General features: G+C 34.4%; 1 protein-coding gene across 6 annotated transcripts in view; it reads left to right on the top strand.

The window, feature by feature from the left end:
* Positions 1-21,678, top strand: part of ARHGAP12 (Rho GTPase activating protein 12) — a 108,767-nt gene that overhangs the window by 54,466 nt on the left and 32,623 nt on the right. The window contains exons 5-8 of one of the 6 annotated variants that reach the window (XM_032349344.1): positions 697-837; positions 1,983-2,063; positions 13,411-13,536; positions 16,824-16,898. In XM_032349344.1, coding sequence (XP_032205235.1) covers positions 697-837; positions 1,983-2,063; positions 13,411-13,536; positions 16,824-16,898 — 423 coding nt within the window. The remainder of the gene's footprint in view (positions 1-696; positions 838-1,982; positions 2,064-13,410; positions 13,537-16,823; positions 16,899-21,678) is intronic. The other 5 variants (XM_032349345.1, XM_032349346.1, XM_032349347.1 and 2 more) reach the window with 5 other exon arrangements.

Raw genomic sequence — 21,678 nt, forward strand, 5'->3', positions numbered from 1 at the left:
GCATACCTAAGTTATTTTCATACTGAATTTTTCACCTCTCTTTCGTTTGAATTTTTTCAATATTATTTTTCCTGTTTTGAAGTTTAGTTTCCAACTATCTTTAATAAACATGTGATTGAGGAAATAAATTAGCCAAATAAAAGCAATGAATGAGAACATAAAATACAGTATTACAAGACTAGTGACCCCCCCTCCAGTTCCACACATTAAAAAAATAATAATTCTATTTATTGAGCACTATTGTTTGCCAGGCATGAGAATTTTCAAGAAACTCGTTCTGAGGAAGTACTGTCATCCTGTATTTTGCTTACACAGGGCTGTATATATCCATACATACTCCTGTCAGTTTTTAATCTGATTTCAGTTCAAAAGCAGAATTAAATAATAGAAGGTAGCATTTTATCTCTCATTCTGAAAACATAGTTTTCAATTTTATTATGGTGAATTTTTCCAGGGTTACATCATTGTGATAATATAACTATTATAAATTTCCCCTTACCATGTAACATTGTACCATTTAAAAGACTAACAATTTGTGAATTAAATTTTCAGATATAGTCAGGATATCTTAGTGTGCTTATAGCTATTACAGTTTATTGTTTAGATTTGCAATGGCTGCATATGTGTGTGTGTGTGTGTGTGTATATATATATATATTCAAAGAAGAAAAATCCTTATGTTTCTGACTATTTATAGCTTCTTTCATCAGAAGAAAACTACCACAGCATTTGTTACAGCCAGTCAGATAGTCAGTGTGGTTCTCCTCCAAGGGGTTGGTCAGAAGAGTTGGATGAACGTGGGCATACCTTATATACCAGTGACTATACTAATGAAAAGGTACTTTTTTTTTCTCATCTAGTTTTTTGGGGCAGAATCCTTACATAAAATAGTCGTGTTCTGAAGTTTTAGTAGTATTTAAAAAACACATGAAAATATTCTTTATTGTAATTCTGAAATCATGCCAACTGACAACATGAAATCTCATTATATACCTACTGATTCATGGTTTTAAATTGCTTATAATTACAGTGATTTTTGTGGTGTCAAAACCATCTAAGACAACTTTTTAAGAGTAGACCTGTTGAGTGTCATTCTGTTAAGACTTCGTCAGTAAACATATTACTTTATATTTTTCTCAAGGAATGAATGGTTTTTAAGGAATAGTTTTCTCAGCATGTGTCACTATGATATACCACCTCACTTTCTATACTCCTTTTTCTTTTATAATCAAGTTATGTAAAACAAAAACCATGAATCTAGTACCTTATGATTAATTAGTTTGGGAATGCATATTGAAATTTTATGTATTAACATCTGGTATCATCAGAGAAGATAACTGATTGGTTGTGCTTGCTTTAATTACTTCGCACTCGAACATGACACATTAGTTTTCATGTATTTCACAATTAAGATCATATGTTAAATTAGCAGTACTTCCAGTCTTTTGCCCCTCATAGTCCCTATGTTTTATCATATGAAGTTTTATTATTAGTGTTACTTAAATGATATTGAATGAGGAATGTGTTGGCTACAGGAGGTAATTCCTAGGGTTTTACATGAAGTTTGGCTTACAGTGTTTAGTAGTTTTATATTTGAAGATTTAAAAAATACTCTCTCGTTTTTTTCCCAGCCCTGTTTTCAAGTGAGTGTGACCCTGTGTCTAGTATATATGTATATCTGTGTGTCTTTATTTTATATTTTCTTGTGTTAAGTGGTGCTTCACATTAGAACTAGCTTGATACTGAAAGAGGAAATAAATTCACATTTAATATTGAGTTTATTTACTTTTACCAAACTTAAAATTCAAATCTATTAGTATAAGCTTGTAAATTTTTTTGCGGTGTTCTTGAGTATGCAGAATAAAGTTCATAAGAAAAAGATATAATATCTCCAGTTGCATAAGCTTAAACTCACTTTTACTTAAATTAAAAAAATAAAACTTTTTTTGTTTTTTGTGTTTTACACCTGTTTTGTTTCTATAGTGGCTCAAGCATGTTGATGATCAAGGTAGACAGTATTACTACAGTGCAGATGGATCTCGTTCAGAATGGGAATTGCCAAAGGTAATAAACCTTAACATTGAATTTATATTTTAAAATAGTAGATATAATAATATCTGAAAATGGTCTCAGCAGATTTACTTTAAAATTTTTATTCAACTTTTAAAAAGCAGAACTTTTTTTTGGGAATTCATTGAGAATCCTTTGGCTAAAATATTCTAAGCTGTGTATGATCTTTGCTATATAATACTGATAATTTCTATTCAAAAGTTCTTTTGGTTGAAATTGGTTTTTCCATCATTCTTGGAAATAAGAATTTCCTTCAGTGCCAATAAGGTCATCTTATATCTAGTCATCTTGCATATATTGAATTTTTGAGGTTGGTCTTAACATTTAATCGTTTTTGTTTTTTTTTTAAGAGAAAAAAGTGACTCAGTATTCCAGTTTATTCTCGTATGTGAATATGGGTTGTAATTGTGTCCGTCATTAGCAGCATGTGCTGATAAAATCTTCTAGGGTCTCACTGGGTCTTTTTCCAGATGAGTACATCAGGGCTCAGTTGATGTTAAGGCCATGGGCTTCAGAGTGGTCATGTGCTTGTCACACTATTAGTATTGAGATAATTTTAAATGATATCTGAGCAAAAGTTTAAATTTTAATTGGTAGTTAATTTTGATGTTTTAGAAAATGATAATGTTAGCAGACCTATCTGTAGTGTTAGATAGACTTTAATTTTTAAAGAAATTTGTCTTTTTGCCAAAGAAAATCAATTTAAAGAAAAATGCTGTTATTATAAAGATACATGGATATAGAAAAAAATCACTAGATGTTAATAACTTGAAGGTTGGAAAACACTGTTTAGTAAAGTAGTAATAATTGTGGTTTCTTCTTTTGTGAATTTTATCTGACCTCTATTTTATGAAATTATAAGGTTTGATACTAGTGTAATAAGCTATACAGTGAGCACTTGATTATTAAGAACACCTTTGTGACCTGTCTTGAGTTAGTAGCATAAGAACTCCATTATAAATCTGACAGCTTTTAAAATGCCAAGATATCAAGGAACGATGTAGGGCTATAATGCAAACTTGACTCAGGGTGTGGGGGAGAGGGGTGAGAATAAAGGAAATAATAATTCTTTTAGTTAATTTAGCTATCAGGTACAGCCCCAGAATTTTCTTGTGTTAAAAAAACCTTGTTAGGGGGCACCTGGGTGGCTCAGTGGATCAAAGCGTCTGCTTTCGGCTCAGGTCATGATCCCAGGGTCCTGTGATAGAGCCCTGCATCGGGCTCTCTGCTTGGCAGGGAGCCTGCTTCCCTTCCTCTCTCTGCCTGCCTCTCTGCCTACGTGTGATCTCTGTCTGTCAAATAAATAAATAAATAAATAGTCTTTAAAAAACAAAAAAACAACAAAACAAAACAACAACCTTGTCAGATCTTCAAATAAGCATTTGTATTTATGTATTTTACATGTATTTTAGCATGTATTTTATTTTATTTTTTTTTTTTTTTTTTTTAAAGATTTTATTTATTTATTTGAGAGAGAGAGATAGTGAGAGAGAGCATGAGTGAGGAGAAGGTCAGAGAGAGAAGCAGACTCCCCGTGGAGCTGGGAGCCCGATGTGGGACTCGATCTCAGGACTCCGGGATCTTGACCTGAGCTGAAGGCAGTCGTCCAACCAACTGAGCCACCCAGGCGTCCCTAGCATGTATTTTACACAAGTAAAATACAGCTCAGCAGAAGAAACTGTTTTTAACCATTTTTTAATACTTTCAAAATGAGAGGTTGTATTAAAATTTACATATAGACAATAGGATTGTTTTTTGAAAATAATGCTGTTTGCAACATAACATTAATGCTAATGATGATAACTTCTATATTTTAATTTCAGAACTCAACATACAAAGAATTATGAAGATATTATCACATTGTGGGCTTTCTTTTTTTAAGGCTTAATTTTTTTAGAACAGTGAGAGGTTTACAATAAAAGTGAGAGGAAGGTATAGAGATTTCTCATATATCTTTGGTTCCTGCACATGTGCAACCTCCCTCATTATCAACATCACTCCCCAGGGTAGTATATTCTTTACTAAGGATGAACCTGCATTGACAAATCATAATCACCTGAAGTCCATAGTCTACCTTAGAGTTCATTCTTGGTGGTGTATATTCTGTGGATTTGGACAAAAGTATACTGACATGTCTTTCCTTATAATATCATACCAAGTCTTTTCAATGCCCTAAAAATCCTCTGTTCACTACCTCCCTCAGCCCCTGGCAACTACTGATCTTTCTATTGTCTTCATGGTTATGTCACTTTCTGTTGTTTTTTGGGGTTTTTTTTTGAGATTTTATTTATTTATTTGATAGAGAGCACATGCAGGGCGAGTGGCAGTCAGAGGGAAAGGGAGAAGCAGGCTCCCACTGAGCAGAGGGCCTGATGTGGGGCTTGATCCCAGGACCTTGGGATCATGACCTGAGCTGAAGGCAGATGCTTAACTGAGCCACCAAGGTGCCCTATCACATGGTTTTTATTTAAAATTAACCATAGATAATATCTATCTAAATATACATATATTTAAATATATATATTTCTAAAAATATATATCTAAAATGATACTGACAATGAGTAAAGATCCAAATAAAAATATACTTAAAATGCCATAAATCGCTCCTCACATATTTCAGGGATAGAAGTTTTCTATTATCACTCTTTAAAATTATGAAATATAGTTCAGTAAAACATTCATGTTTTTTTTTCCGTTTTCGTCATTAATTAGTACTTTTGGAATCTGATTCTTCAGATAAAACCATATTTACCTTTTAAACTTTGAAGTTGTACCAACCCCTTGGAAACCTATAGTATTTTATAAACTAGAGAATAGCAGTTGAATGATACTTTAGTAACATTTAGGGTTTTTTTGTTTGTGAGATGTTTGTTTAGCTTTGTTTCATTGTGGTTTTTTGGGGAGGAGGTTGATTGTTTTACAAAGAATTAGATATGAAATGGTCTAAATTTCCCTAATTTAATTGTCTTTTAATAAAATGTTTTAGTGGGAAATAATATTCCAAGTTTAATATGATTATTATCAACTTTTAGGAGAAAAGATATATGTAATAAGATTAACAATATTTTTATTTGTAAATATACTGGGAAGAAATAGAATACATCGGCTCTTATTTTTCAAAACCAGTACCATTTACAAATAAAATCCTATTTAGTGATTAAATTGGAAAGAAAAATCTTACGGGTAGTGGGAGCCAAAATACGTAATACCTATGTGCTGGGAAAGGAGTATGTTTTTGGTATATAACTGTTCAGTATTGAAAACTGTGTGACATTGATGGAGCTATTGGGCTTATAAAATACGAAATCTGATTTCGACTTGAAGATACTGAAGGAGGGACTTCTGGATGGCTCAGTCGGTTAAGCCACTGCCTTCAGCTCAGGTCATGATCCTGGGGTCCAAGGATTGACCCCCGCATCAGGCTCCTTGCTCGGCAGGGAGCCTGCTTCTCTTTCCGCCTCTGCCTGCCATTCTGCCTGCTTGTGCGCTCTCTTTCTCTGACAAATAAATAAAATCTTAAAAAAAAAAAGATACCAAAAGATATATCTGCTGAAGACTTAAGTCACTGAAAATGATTTAGACTATAGAAAAATATTTTATTAATATAATAATTACATAATTTAAACATATTACATTTTTCTAACAGTTGACAAATTCCAGTTGTAGCTCCTGTCAGTTCCTCACCATTTGAGTTATAGAGGAATCTTTTGTTGTATTGCATCTTCCTTCACAGTAGTTTCTTTTTTTTCTTCATAGTAGTTTCTAATTGCCTGGAGTAATGGAATCGAACACAAGACTTCTTTTGAGTCATTTGTCCCAGGTCGGGGTCCACTGAAAGAGGAGGCTTCCCAGATGACCCAATACAAGGAGTAATTTGAAATCTATACTTAAGGCATAGCTTAATATTCTATTTGTTTTTTTATTAACTCCTATACTCTCCCTGGTCAGAAAACTTATAGGTTCAACATTAAAATACCTACTTGTGGAGATGTCCTGGGTGAAAGAAAGAAGAAAGGGAAGGGACTGAGTCATATGAAAACCTTTCAGGGTAGTTCCACAACAGTGGAAATGGGTGTTGATTGTGATCATTGTTGAGCCATTTAGTGGTATTATCTCATTTTCTGCCAGGATTTGCCACTTAGGATAAAAGCAGAATGGGTAGTTTTTTGAATTTCTAATTAAAATGAATGTGAGGAGAAGGTTGGATTTGGGTATAGTGGGAATGAAGAAATAAGGCAAAATGTTTTAGAACCTCTACTTAGTAAGTCCAAAATAAGTCTCTCAGAGGGTTTTTGTAACTCCCAGTGCAGATATTAGAAACTTAGCGTTTGTTTTTTGAGTACATCTTTGGTGGTCAGCATTGTATAGATATTATCATGAATGCAGATGCACAGGGCTTGGTCTTTATCCTCAAGGAGTTTGCTATAAATCTCTAAAGCAGAAGCATGTACATACATGACAGCTAAGTGAGACAAAATATGTACACATATACATTTATGCATACCTGGCTGTAGATTGGGTATAGGTGAAGGGAACCATAAAACAAGACTAGAGGAAGCACTGGGGTGGGGGGAGGGGAGGCGATAAGGATGAATGAAAAGAGAACAAAACAAAATGTCTCCCACCCAAAATGAGTCTGGTATTCAAAATTCCACATAAAACATATGAAGAAACCAGTGCTAATATAAACACGAAAAAAAAATCTAAGAATCAGAACATTGTACTCCAGTTGAAATTAATTTTGTTAATAACTTAATATGGACTTTAAATAATGTTGTAGGTGTCTGGAGTTAAATGAAGGCTTTCATTTAGAAAGAACAAGAAAGGCAACTCTTTTTGGTCCCCTCCCTCTTTGGGAGCTTTTTGCTATCACTCAGTAAACTTTGCTTTGCTGCGCACTCAAAAAAATAAAATGAAAAATAAAAAGTACAAGAAATTATGAAAAATAAAAATGAGTGATATCTGAATAGGTGACTATGATAAAAAATAGAAATATTTCAGATGAAAAAGCTAGTCATTGGAATTAACAAGTATAGTCAGTAGTGTAAACTATAGACAGAAGGGCAGAAAGATAACTAATACTAAAGCATAGTTAAAAGAAATGGAAGATGGGTGGGAAGTTTCCTGTATTCATAAACTAGGAGTTCCAGAAGAGAAGAATGGAGGAAAGATGGGGAAATAATATCTAATTTCTAATAATTTCTAGGAATTTTCTAAAATCAAAAGAAGGCATGAGGGTATAACTGGAAAATATGCCTTAAATACTGACCAGGATAGGCACCTGGGTGACTCAGTGGGTTAAAGCCTCTGCCTTTGGCTCAGGTCATGATCCCAGGGTTCTGGGATCGAGCCCTGAGTCGGGCTCTTTGCTCAGCAGGGAGCCTGCTTCCTCCTCTCTCTCTCTCTCTCTCTCTCTCTCTCTCTCTCTCTGCCTGCTTCTCTGCCTACTTGTGATCTCTGTCTATCAAATAAATAAATAACAAAAAAAATTTAAATACTGACCAGGATAAATTAAATATATATGTTGACAGATTTTCCTGGATGTGCAGAACTTCAATATAGGGAGACAATTATAACAGCTATCAAAGGGTAAATCACCAGATTTCCTGCAGTGGTAGATTGCATCATTGGGTTCATTCTTTAGCCATTCCAGTAGAAGTACTCTTTGATGTTTACCTTTGTAGAGGCCTTCCACTTTGTGGGGGGGTATATTCTGCTGTTACCTGAGTTCAGTCATAATGACTTGCTTTCCCTGATGATTTGTTAGTAAATGTATCACAAAGTATAGTATTGAAATGGGCATGTGCAGCAAAAATTATAATTAAACATTAAAAATTTAATTAAAAATTAAAAAATGAACAGAGCCTCAGAAATCTTTGGGAAAATACAGAAGATCTAACATTTCATTGGAGTTCTTAGAGGAAGAGAAGAAAGAGTGTGAGGTTGAAAAATATTTGCAGAAAACAATGTTTGAAAACATCCCAAATTTGGTAAAAGACCAACAGAAATCAAGAAGTTGAGCAACACCTAAAAAACAGGATAGACCTAAAGAAATCCACATCTTGACACATAGTAGTCAGATTTCTGAGAAGTAAAGACTTCCCCTTTCGTTCCCTCCTAAATAATCTTGAAAGCAGCTATCTTGAAAGTACCTATAGGGTGATAATTATTTGAATGCAGTGGATGTCTTACTAGAAACCATGAAGCCAGAAGGAAGTGGTATAACATTTTTCAAACGCTGAAAGAAAAAACTCTAAACCTATAATTTTACATCCAACAAAAATGTCCTTCAGGAATGAAAGTAAATAAAGACCTTCTCAAATGAAAGTAAACTAAGAGATTTATTACCAGCATCATATTTTCAAAGACTTGCCGTAGGAAGTCCTTCACACAGAAGAGAAATGATAAGAAGACATTAGGAATGAAGAAAGTACAATGGAAAGGGTGAATATCTGAGGACACTTGTCTTAGTTTTAAAAATTATGTTTGACATTCAAAACAAAAATTGAAACATTTCTGAAATAACTCACTGTAGGTAGAGATGATACTTAAAACAGCTGTATACCATAAAGAGGGAGAGTGATATAATTGTTGGTAAGATTTCTGCATTTCACTTGAAATAGTGAAATATTGATAGTAGTAGACTGTGATAAATTAATCATGTGAATTTAATCCCTAGAATAAGTACTAACAAGCCAACGAAAGACTCAAGAAACCATAGATAAACTATAATAGTAAAAACTTTTCAAATAGCCCACAGAAGGCAGGAAAAGAGAAACTCAAATGAATAATAGGTTAGAAAACAAATAAAATGGCAAACTTGAATCCTAACATATATAATTACATTAAATATAAATGGTCTAAACACACCTGTTAAAAATTTTTCAGAAACAATAAAAAATCATGACCCAACAATTTGCTTCCATAAGAAAATCACTTCAAATGAAATGTGATATTATATCATGCTAAAGGTTATTTCAGATCTACAGTAAATTTCATACTTAAATCCCATACTTGTGGGATTATAGGAGCTTTCTCATTAGAATTAGAAACTAGATTTGAACTTTTTTAAAATCACTGCTTCTGTTCAACAATAAAGTCAAGTCAAGAGGAAAGATACAGTTGTTTTAATTATTAGAAAAATGAAGAGAATTTACATACTCGAAGCTGTTGAGTTGCTGGATATAAAATCAACATAAAAACTACCCATTTCTTGGGGTGTGTGGGTGGCTTAGTCGTTTAAGTGTCTGCTTTCAGCTCAGATTGTGATCCCAAGGTTCTGGGATCAAGCCACATGTTGGGCTCCCTGCTCAGTGGGGAGTTTGCTTCTCTCTCTGCCTCTCTGCTTGGCTTGTGCTCTCTTTTTCACTCACTCTTTCTCTCTCTCAAATAAATAAAATGTTTAAAAAAACCCCAAAACTACCCGTCTCTCTAGTAAAAAGTCAGATTTGAGCTGTGACAGAAATAAAGATCCCCTTTTCATTACCAGGAGTAGCAACAAGAAGAGGTATAACTAAGAATATGCCTGTTAGGTTTGTAAGATCTTTTTTTTTTTTTTCCAAAAATTTTATTTATTAGCAAGAGCGAGCGAGCTCGTGCTTGCGAGCATGAGTGGGGTGAGGGGCAGAAGGAGAGAGAGAAGCAGACTCCCCCCGATCAAGGAGCCCGAAATCATGAACTGAAGGCCAGTACTTAACCGACTGAGCCACCCAGGTACGCCGGTTTGTAAGATCTTAAGAAAATTTCAGAGCAGAATTGAAGTATGTAAAACCTGAATAATGGTGCGATATACCATTATGATCTTGGATTGGGAGGCTCAGTGTTATAACAGTGTCCGCATTAATCTATAAATTCACTGCCTTTCCATTTACTTTCTCCCTCTCCATGTTTTTGAGAACTGATGCTAATTTTATTTTCAAACAAAGGTCTATGAAGAAATAAAGTATTCCTGAAAATGGCAGGTGGGGTGTGTGTGGGGTGAGGTTCTTGCTATGGTGATTAAGATGGGGTAGTAAGAGCAGACATACAGAGAAACTAGTTGAGAAATAAACCAGAATAAAAAGCTCACATGTAGCATTACATATCAGTGGGTTAAGCATGGAGTCTGGAGTTTGCAGTTAATGTTGCTAAGATTATTTATTATTCATGTGAAAAAAATGAAGTGTAGCTCTTGACCTCACTTCACCTTAATGATTAATTCCAGGTAGATGAGAGATACAAATGTAATAAGCAAACTTTAATGTTTACAGAAGGATATATAAAAAATATCTTTGACTTCAGAGTGGGAAGGATTTCTTAAAACTATAATTAGGAAAAACTATAAAAGGAAAGATTGACAGATGTGATTACATCAAATTAAAAAAAAACACTTTCTAATATAAAAAGTACCATCACAAAGGGGAAAAGCTGAGCTATAGACTAGGAAAAGGTATATTTAACTCATGTAGCTTACAAAAAGGCTTTGAAGTTAAAATACATTAAGAACTTCCTGGTCCTTTCTATAAGACTAGAAGAAAGCCCAGTTGAAATTGTGTAAAAAACATGACTAAGCAATAATCAGAAGAGGAAATACATGAAATAAGTATGTGAGAAGATGTACAAATTTACAGGTAATCAGAAAATATAAATTAAAACAATGAGCTAACATTTCACTTCTCACATTTTTTTTTTTTTTTAATGTGTGTGTGTGTACTTAAGATTTTATATACCCGAATGCATATAAATTCAACAGTACCAACTAGGGTTGTGCAAACCAATCTGTTCTGCTGGTAGAAATGTAAATTAGTACTCCCACCTTATACATGTCCATTTATAGCAAAATTATTAAATTACATTTATCTACAATGTAATATATATAGCAGTGAAAATATGAGTTAGAACTGCATACTCATCAGCATGGAATATGTTTTTTAATAAACTTATTGAATGCAAGAAGCAAGTTGAAAAATGATGCATGTGGTAGGACTCCATTTATATAACTTTTAAAACTCTACAAGTATGTGTATTTATAGATAAATAAGTATGTATCAAAGTGTGATAACAGTGATGACCACTGAGTTGTATGGTGCTGCTGGGGAAAGAGGGGGAGGAATGGAATCTGGAAGATGTATTCAGAAGGGATCTAGTATGTCTGTGTTTTCTTTTTTTTTTAAGATTTTATTATTTATTTGACAGAGAGAGATCACAAGTAGGCAGAGAGACAGGCAGGGATGGGGGGAGGGAAAGCAGGCTCCCAGCTGAGCAGAGAACCTGATACATGACTCAGTCCCAGGACCCTGGGATCATGACTTGAGCTGAAGGCAGAGGCTTTAACCCACTGAGCCACCCAGGTGCCCCTCTTTTTATTTTAATTAATTAATTAATTAATATTAAAGTTACCTAAAGCTATTGTTTTATATGAGATATGTTAAATTTTGTTGGTGGGTTTTCATTATAGTCCTTATTCTTTTGTATATGTTTTCTTCTAAAATTCTTAAAAAAGGTATTTTTAAAGGGATTAGAAAAGTTTGGTTTCTTTGCAGGGGGATTAGAAAGTTTTAAGCTTAGCCATCTTGTTAACTAGACTATATTTTATACCTGACATTTTATTTATGTTTTGTTTTTGTGAACATACTGTTGTCTGGTAAAACTACCAGCACATTTACAGTTGTGATTAGTTGTGATTATTGCCCAGTTTAGTTTCACATTATTTTTGTTGCCTCATTGAAAGGATTTCTAAACAATTGAAGTAGTTACAAAGCTCATAAGCTAAGGTAGTTGTATCTGTTAAAGTTCATGCACATGCTTTTACACAACTATACATTTTAATTATTGCTAATGATTCTGTTGAAAGTATAGCTCTGTTTAGGTCTCTTTTCTTAGAGATTTCTGACAGTGAATTTTTTGGGGGATAGCCTTTAAGTTTCATTTTTGTTCTTCCTAGAAATGATCCCTCTGTGAACTTCTGTGACAAATTTTTAGATTGCTGTTTGTTAAGCAGCAGTGATTTAAAAGCAGATGCCATATGTGATTGCCTTGCTTTGGCAAATTTTAATGTGAAGAATGAAGTAACAGATTTGGGAGATAGTTGGGGTTTGTGTGTAGGCTCATTTTGGGAAGTAAAGAAATGGCATATTGTGGAGAATGATGTTGGAAGAATTTTTTAATATTAAAAACATTCTTATAATTTTACTGAAAGTATAATGAATCATTAAATTTTTTTTAAAGATTTTATTTGTATATTTGACAGACAGAAATCACAAGTAGGCAGAGAGGCAGGCCGAGAGAGAGAGTGGGGGGGGGAACCAGGCTCCCTGCTGAGCAGAGAGCCTGATGTGGGGCTTGATCCCAGGACCCTGGGATCATGACCGGAGCTGAAGGTAGAGGCTTTAACCCACTGAGCCACCCAGGTGCCCCATGAATCATTAAAATTTTAAGATTTACTGGGCGTTTTAGGAGTGGGAGAGGTAGATAGGTATTAGGTATCCTTTGCTTTCAGAAGAATAGAGCCTTTAATTTTCTTTTGTCATTTAATATTATTTTATTTATAATTTATTAAAATTGGATGTATAGAACAGCATAACTGTTAAATCTCAGATTGCTGAAATGTTTGTGCTTGGTGATCTACTTGAATTTCAAATGTATGATTTAATACCTTATTGATGATGTGTTCTTAATTTTATATGTTATTTTCGGAGGCACTTATTATCTATTCTTTGTACACAACTGATATATTCAGGATTGGTTTTTCAAACTAGTACTATCTCTACCTTCAGACATGATTATGTTTTACAACTTCAGAGAAACAAGTAATGGTGTGTTTGGCCTATAAATGAAAGCAAAACCAAAAACAACCAACCCTTTAAATAAGTGAAGAGATACTGTTGTATATGTAGTCATCATTTTTAAAACCTAAACCAAAAATTGAACTCATGTAGATTTTCAAGGTAGAAGGAACCTTAAAAAAAGTTTGTCCAATTTTAGAAATTACGGTAATTAATATTCTATTGAGAACCTACTATTAGGGCAGTATTGGCATATTTATACTGCTTAATTATTATGTTATTAATACGTTATTATCAATTATTAATACATCTGTGAATGAAAGGATTTTTCTGTTATGTCTGTTTTACAGTTGAGGAAACTGAGGTATAGGGAGACTAAATATTTTGCCAAAGTTATGTTAACTGGGTCTCTCAAACACCAAAATCTTTGATCATCTCAGTTGGGCCACAGTGTGGTCAAAGATGAAAATACCAAGGCCAGAAAAATTCCTGTGATGAACTTTGCAGAACATCGTATGTCATAGTTAGATTCCACTTTCGTTTCTATTATTTATAAGGTGTAATTTTTTTTTTTTAAGTATAATGCTTCATCCCAGCAGCAAAGAGAAATAATTAAAAGTAGGAGCTTGGACAGGCGGCTGCAAGAACCAATTGTATTAACAAAGTGGAGACATAGCACCATTGTGTTGGACACCAATGACAAGGTAGGTCTTTGTGAGAAAATTTATTAAGAATATCGGAAGTTCTTTTTATTCTTTTATTTTTTTCTTAGCTGCATCCCGTTCTTTGGTAACAATTCTTTTATTGTGTGTAGCATCAGTTTGTCCTGGAATGGGTTTTGGTTTTGTAGTTCATTGAGTTTTGCACAGTGGACTGACTCATCTGTGGTTTGATAATGTATATGTTTGAGCCTAGCTGGTGATAGATATTTTTGATAACCCTGTTTTAAAGTTCTGTATCTGTAGTTGTTTGGCCTCTGGGAGGTTTTAATAATAAAGATATTTAATTAATTTCTTCATCCCGTGGGAGAATTGGAATCCCAATCCTCTGTTTCCTTAATTGTTCTCTGCACAAAGGACTTCTTTTATGAATCTGAGAAGGAATGTTCTCTGTTTCAAATAAGGGATAGATTTTGATGCAAAGATCAGAATGGAAAACCCATAAAGTTTCTACCTTCCTTGTGAGTTTTTTCTTTATGTTGTAGCTTCATTTTGGGGGATGGAGTAGGAAATTTGTATGAATTTGTAGAACATTAGCCATACTAATATGTAAAAACTTTGAGGGCGGTGGCAACACTGTAAAAAGTGTATTTTAAAAAGATATCTGTCACTGGGGACTCTGTTTTACCATCAGACTTCTCTTCTGGCATAATGAGTAGGTTTCTTGCATTTTTCAGGTGTTAGTGAAAACAGAATGAACTTTCTTAGGGCATATTTCTCTGTGTTTGGGTACTTTGAGTTATAAATTCCTTTGCAAATTATCTCACATCAGTCAAAACAAGTTTGTTTTGTTTTTTAGTGACTGTAATGTTGGTTTTCGTGAAATTAAATGGAAGACTTTTTGCACAGCTGTAGAAACAGTCTACACATATGAGATAGACTAATAGAACCACAATGAAAGTAGTAGACCAGTTTGTAATTTATATTTTGTAAGGATATTTTGTGATTTGAACGTAGAGGGCATATCAAAGAAAAGAAATTCTGGAATCTGACATTGAAGAAAACTTGAAAATATTTTAGCATTAAGAATAACATGAGTAGCTAAGATTCCTAGAGATTTTAACAGAAAATTCATTTAACTCCAAGAACAAAATTAACAATTCAGTGCACGCAGGCTTGTAAATGTCCTATATAATGTTCTAATGCAAAAGCCATTCCAATTCCACTGCCTTTTCATTTTGGAACAAAAAGGATGATTATTTTGCTGATGTAGACTTAAAATTTCTTACTCTTTTAAAATTTTTTTTGAGATTTATTTTCAGTGTGTTATTAGAATAAGTTACCTGAAGTTCTCATGACTTCTTTTTTTTTTTTTTTTCAATCTGAGTCAGAGTTATGGGAGCATGATTTTCTTGAGAACAGAGATTTACTTATTTTTGGTAGAAATATCTTTTTTTCTTTTTCTTTTTTAAACCTGCGCCTTAACCTTAATGGAATCCTGGGTGGTTATTCACCAAGCAAGCTTTTCTGTTTATTATCACCACCTACTGTATATGTTTTTAAGATCTGAGGTATGAAAGAAGGACTGTACCTGAACAAACTAGCTGACTAATGTATGATAAAGGTTAAAGGGTTTGTGACTTGAAATGTAATAAGCCTATTACTATGTAACAAACTGATTATCTAAGTCCTAATTCAGTTGTCAGACTACACTGGAGGAGGTAGATGTGTGTGTGTATCTGTGTGTGTGTGTGTGTGTGTGTGTGTGTGTGTAGATGTGTGGGTGCGTCTGTTTCTGCCTAGGTATTGTTTTTACTAAAATCTGCTAGTTGTAGGCATTTAAGATATATATCCATATACATTTATAAATATACATAAATATGTGTAAAATCATTGTTTATAGTAATTATAATTATTGTATATACATTATTCTCTATTTGCTGTGGTTTTTATTTTTGTAGGACTGATGATCCCATGAAAAATAAATTGTGATTACCATTCACTTATTTTCTGCTTTGTGGGTCATCATCTTTTTTCCAAATGTTTAATATTAGGCACTTTTAGAAGTCAAGAAATTAAAAAGTGAAACATCTGAAGTGGTCAGAAAAAAAATACTTAAAATGAGGGTATACTAGATTTGGATATTATGTGTAATTTTTTTGGCAAAGATATAATTTGATATCATTTTAATGTTTTCTTCACTAGTAAGTAGTATAGGCCTTGGATGTTTGATTTGTAAGGTTTTACCTTCAAGGATTTCCCAGTAAACTTGCACTACTATCTAGTTTTTGTGTTTACAAATTTTATAAGGTAGAAACCCGAAGACTTTTTTTTTCCAAGTGAATGGATGTGTTAATGGCTTGTATATCGTGATATAATATGAATATCCAGATTTGTTAACAGTACCATGTCCAGTTTCATAAGTATGGTAGATTGATAAAAATGTGGAAATGAATATGCAAAGACATTATTTGGTTTTATAAGAAAATAAGAGGTGTTGGCCTATGATTGTTCTAATTCTCTTTTCATGAGATTATGCAAAGCATTTAGGGGAATAGAAAAGATTTGGCTGTTGGTGCCAAAAATGTGTTTTTTCAGTCTTATCCTCTATAATGAATCTTATAAACACCTGAGGTAGAAATCACATAGTGTGTTTTAATACTGACAAAGTAGAATTGCTTTTAAAAAACACATTATTAATTTGCTCCTATTATATATTTTTGTAGGCTTAGGTGTTAAAAGATTTTTTTTTCTGGTGACTTATTAAAGTTTCTTCTTTGCATTTGAAAAAAAATCTCATTTTTTCTAATAATTGGAAAGTTACCTGTAAATTACTTTAAGTATTAATAGCAGTTTAATTAAGTGTCTTACGTAGCCATTGACTTAAATGAAGTTCTCTTTCTGGCGGTTGCCTGTCATTCCTGTGACTGTTGGCTTACCTAGTCCCTGGTGTTCATGGTACACTAAGAGCCCAGTTCGTATGGTGATATTACATTTTTATCCCTGAATGTTTAGATTTTACCCATTTAAATGTCAGTTCAAGGATAAAACATCATGGTTTTAAGGCAGCATGCCTTATTTTTGTTGAGTAATTCTGTATGCAGTATTTAAATTAAACTATAATGAGTGTAAAATACACCGTATTTCATAAACCTTCAGACAACTGTAGTTTGCAAATCCGTACCATAATAGTTTCAGAGCTGAATATTGAAAGGAAATAATTAGGGAAAAAATTTTCGGAGCTTCCCTTATTAAGCTCTCCCACTGTGAATAGAGGGAGAACTATAATGATATAAAATAGAGTAACATTTTTCATTACTTATTTCTTGTAGGAATCTCCAACTGCCTCAAAACCCTGCTTTCCTGAAAATGAGTCTTCTCCCTCTTCACCAAAGCACCAAGATACAGTTAGTATGATAGCCTATAGTATAATATAGTCCAGTTATTTCAATCAGTTTCAATAAGTTAATTTTCTTTAAATGTAACATATAAATATTTCTTGGGCTTCTATTAACTTTCATTGGTTTTCCAGATAATAACCATTAAGATAGGTTTAAATTAAGAATTTAATCAGTTTTAGAGACTTAAAAGCCCCTTTTTATGCAAAATAAGGTATCTCTGTGATTAATTTATATACCATATTTGTAAGTGACATTCATGTTTGGTTTTTAAAAATAAACATAAAATTCCTGGAAAATGCTATCATATTATACTTTAATCTTTTTTCCTCAGGCCCGCAGTTCAAAGGTAAGCAGTTTCCCTCCTTCTTAATGACCACAGGCACCACTTTTGTTCTGTACTTTAAAATACAGTACCCAGTCCATGCCAGGTGGATATTAGAGATCTGTAGCTCAGCTGTAAGTTTGCCCTAAACTGAAAATCTCCAGTTGACTTTAGAAACCTGGTTTAACTTGGGTGAAAGTTACTTGATTGGTATCTTTGTAGTCCCTTGCGTCTTTCCTATAGTTGGCTGATTCTGCTATACCCCCTCAGTGGCTTTCCTTCTCCTTCAGAATGAAGGCCAGAATTTTTAATGAGGACTGTAAGACTGAGCAAGCGCTGGCTCTTGACTGCCTCTCCAGCCTCACTTCCTACTTGTGTCCTCTTCTTGCCTCCCTGCTTGTTTTCCTCCAGCCACACTGTATCTTTTTCCTCAAAAGAGCCTACTTTTCAGCTCAAGGTCCTGGCACATGGCATTCTTCTATCCACTGAACCATTTCTCTCCCACATCTTTGCCTGTTAACTTCTGTTCGTTCATTAGAGTTCGGTGCAGACTTAGCTTTCCCAGAGAATTTTATTCGAATCTTCTAGATTTGGTCAGTTTTCTCTGTAATGCTCTTTGTAGCATATAATTATATGTTACTTGATTCTATTAAGTAGAATAGCACTTTTCATTTTTTATTTCTTGTGGAAACCTCAAACCCTCTATTTGTGTCAGTCTTCCCTACTAGAAAAAGAAAAGTTTCATTAGAGCAGGAATAAGCTCCATAACTACTGTGTACCATATGTTAGCTGTTCAGTAGATATTGAATGAATAAATGAAACTTTTAAAGCTTTTTAAAAGACAGACTTTTATTGTTACTTCCTTATTTTGTAAAACTGTAATAGAGTTGTTTATGGGATACTTCTGATTTTTTTAGAGGCAAAGGTTTTCACAAAAGTCATTTTATTTTTCTCTCTGTCCTTTCCCTAACAGAATCAGATCTTTTATGGTTCATATCACATGTTTTACACATTTCCTTCTGACATTGCTCAGGGAGTTCCCCCTGCCTACAATTGTCCTTGGCTTTTCTACACTTAAACTCAGAAAAAATTTTTTTAAAAAGATTTCATTAATATTCAACACAGAGCACAAGCAGGAGGGAGCAGTAGGGAGAGGGAGACGAAGAGGGAGAAGTAGGCTCCCCATTAAGCAGAGAACCTAATGCAGGGCCCTATCCCAGGACCCTGGGATGAGGACCTGAGCTGAAGGCAGACATTTAACTGACTGAGGCACCAAGGTACCCCAAAGTTAGAAAAGTTTTTAAGACTGATTCTTTAAGAGGCCTTGCCAGACTAACCTTAGCATAATAATGATCTCTTCTTATTTTCCTGAATTTCTTTTTTTTTTTTTTTAAGATTTTATTTGTTTATTTAACAGAGAGATCACAAGTAGACAGAGAGGCAGGCAGAGGGGGAGGGGGAAGCAGGCTCCCTGCCGAGCACAGAGCCCAATGCCCAGGGCTCGATCCCAGGACCCTGAGATCATGACCCGAGCTGAAGGCAGAGGCTTAACCCACCGAACCATCCAGGCGCCCCCTTTTCCTATGTTTCTAAGTCACTTATTAGATAGTGTTTATAAATGTTACCTCAGGGACTCCTCCCTCCTAAGGCTTTAAACTCCTCCTACTAAAGGATAGATAGTGACTCTTTTTCTCTTTTTTGTCTTTTGCATTATTTAATACTGTTTTGGGTACAAAAACATTAAACATAAAAGTGAACATGATTTTAGTGGTGCTGTCAACAATTGTTGTATCCGTCTAAGGTGGTATTACTGCAATACTCTATCAGTGCATCTAGAAAAAAGAAGAAACCCTCTCCAACGTATTTTAAATATGGGTAATACGTAATTGCTAAGGAAAACTTTTGTAAATTATTTACATTTCGGTAAAAAGGAATCTCTAGGTTAGCCTAGAAACATGAATTTGCAAATGTTCCACATGGAGTTAAAAAGACAGTTTGCAAATTATTTCCCAAACCATTTACCCCTTTTCTCAAATTTGACAGTAACGGGACCATCCTGGATTCACGATACCCCCTGCTGGCCACCACAGGGAACTGCCTAACCAGTATCTTTGATTATTTTGTCTTAGAGTGAAAGATGAAACAGCTTTTGTTCATTCTACCTGAGTCCATTCTTTTTTTCACATAAACATACAACTCTGCTTTTCCACTGCAGAGGGCACCTCTTCCCTGCTGTCTTGCCCCTCCATGCTGAGGCTTTTTCCCTCTTTGACTTTTCCCTCTCTTGGCCCTCTGCTCCCTCTGTACTGTGTTTCCCTGAGTCTCACCTGTTTTTCTCACTCTTACCCAGTTCATACAAGGAGATATCTTTTCCCTCTTTGTGCGTTAAGATCCTAAGCCTTCGTGGTAAGAAAAAGGAAGCTACACATTTAGGAATAAAAATAGTGTAATCTGGGGGCACCTGGGTGGCTCAGTGGGTTAAAGCCTCTGCCTTTTGCTCAGGTCATGATCTCAGGGTCCTGGGATTGAGCCCGGCATCCGCATCGGGCTCTCTGCTCAGTGGGGAGCCTGCTTCCTCCTGCCTCTCTGCCTGCTTGTGGTCTCTCTGTCAAATAAATAAATACAATCTTAAAAAAAAAAAAAGATCCCAAAAGGCTGTCATTTAAAAAAAAAAAAATAGTGTTGGGACGCCTGGGTGGCTCAGTTGATTGAGCGGCTGCCTTCAGCTCAGTTCATGATCCCAGCGTCCTGGGATCGAGTCCCACATCGGGCTCCTTGCTCCGCGGGGAGCCTGCTTCTCCCTCTGACTCTGCCTTCCACTCTGTCTGCCTGTGCTCGCTCTCGCTCGCTCTCTCTCTGACAAATAAATAAATAAAATCTTTAAAAAAAAAATAGTGTAATCCGTGTTAGCTATCTAATGCCATCTTAAAATCTCTGCAGATTGCCCATCTGCCTCTTCAGTCTTTTCTGTTTTGTTTTTATGAAAATCTTTATTGAAATGTAATTCTTAAAATGTATGATTTACCCACATAAGTATACAGTTAAATGGTTGTTGGTATATTCAGATATGTGCAGCCATCATCACGGTCAATTTTAGAATACTTTCATCGCCTCAGGAAGAAGCCACATTCTATTTGGTATCACCTGTCTAATCTCCATGTCTCACCAAGCCCTGAACAACCAGGAATCTACTTTCTGTCTCACTAGATTTGCCTGTTCTACACATTTCATAAGAATAGAATCCTATAATATGTAGTCTTTTTTGACAGACTTTGTTCATTTAGCATGATGTTTTCATGTAATCTCTTCTAATCAAGCCAGATTTAAAATTTCATCCCTTAACATAAATTTTAAACATGTTTATTTTTTTGGTTTCATTTGCAGTTTTCAGATGCATTATTGTTATTTTTCATGGCCCCTTCAAATCCTTTTTTGAAATACCCAGCATATTTTAAAAAGCTCATTGTTCTATTTATGTACAATATGAGCACACTGTGGGTTAAATAGGATTTTGTGGACTGATCTAAGAACCCGGTCTCCGTTTGTTCCAGTGTGTCTGTGACAGATGTGCATTTTATTTTATCTTTTTAAGGTTTTTATTTTAAGTTGCAGTTAACGTACAGTGTAATATTAGTTTCAGGTGGGCAGTATAGTGATTCAGCACTTGCATACATCACTCGTGCTCCTTACAAGTGCCCTCCTCCATCTCCCCACCTGTTTCACCCATCTCCCCACCTGTCTCTTCTGCTCACCATCAGTTCTCTGCAGTTGAGTCTGTTTCTTTGTTTGCCTTTCTCTTTTCCCCTTTGTTTTATTTTGTTAAACTTCACATCTGAGTGAAATCATATGGTATTTGTCTTCCTCTGACTTATTTTGCTTAGCATCATACTCTCTAGCTCCATCCATGTTCTTGGAAATGGCAAGATTTCATTCTTTTTTTATGGCTGAGCAATACTCGTGATAAATATGCATTTTGAAGTTTCTATTCATTGCATACCGAATAAAATTTTAGAATATATAATTTGGAAACTTGAGTTTTTGACCCTGTATTCCCTAATTATGGTATTAAAATGCATTGGAGAGAAAAAAAAAATGCATTGGAGAAAAGAATGTTTTAACGCTTTCTTTAGCAAAAGTATCATGGACATATTTGCTGATTTTTTTCATTGAATGGTACCATTCTAAAGCCTTTTTAAAAAATGTGATTTAAACATCTAATTTTTTAAAAAACTAGTTCTTTAAAGTATATTATTTTTAATTTTTTTTTTTTAGAGAGGAGAGAGAAAGAGAAAGAAGAGGTGGGTAGAGAGAGAGGGAAAGGGAGACAGAGAGTCTTAAGCAGGCTCCACGCTCAGCACAGAGCCCGACACAGGGCTTAATCTCATGACTCTGAGATCATGGTCTCAACCTAATTCAAGAGTCACATGCTTAACTGTGCCACCTAGGTGCCCTTAAAATATATGT

This window comes from Mustela erminea, chromosome 6 (genome assembly GCF_009829155.1).
Source record: "Mustela erminea isolate mMusErm1 chromosome 6, mMusErm1.Pri, whole genome shotgun sequence".
NCBI lineage: Eukaryota > Metazoa > Chordata > Mammalia > Carnivora > Mustelidae > Mustela > Mustela erminea.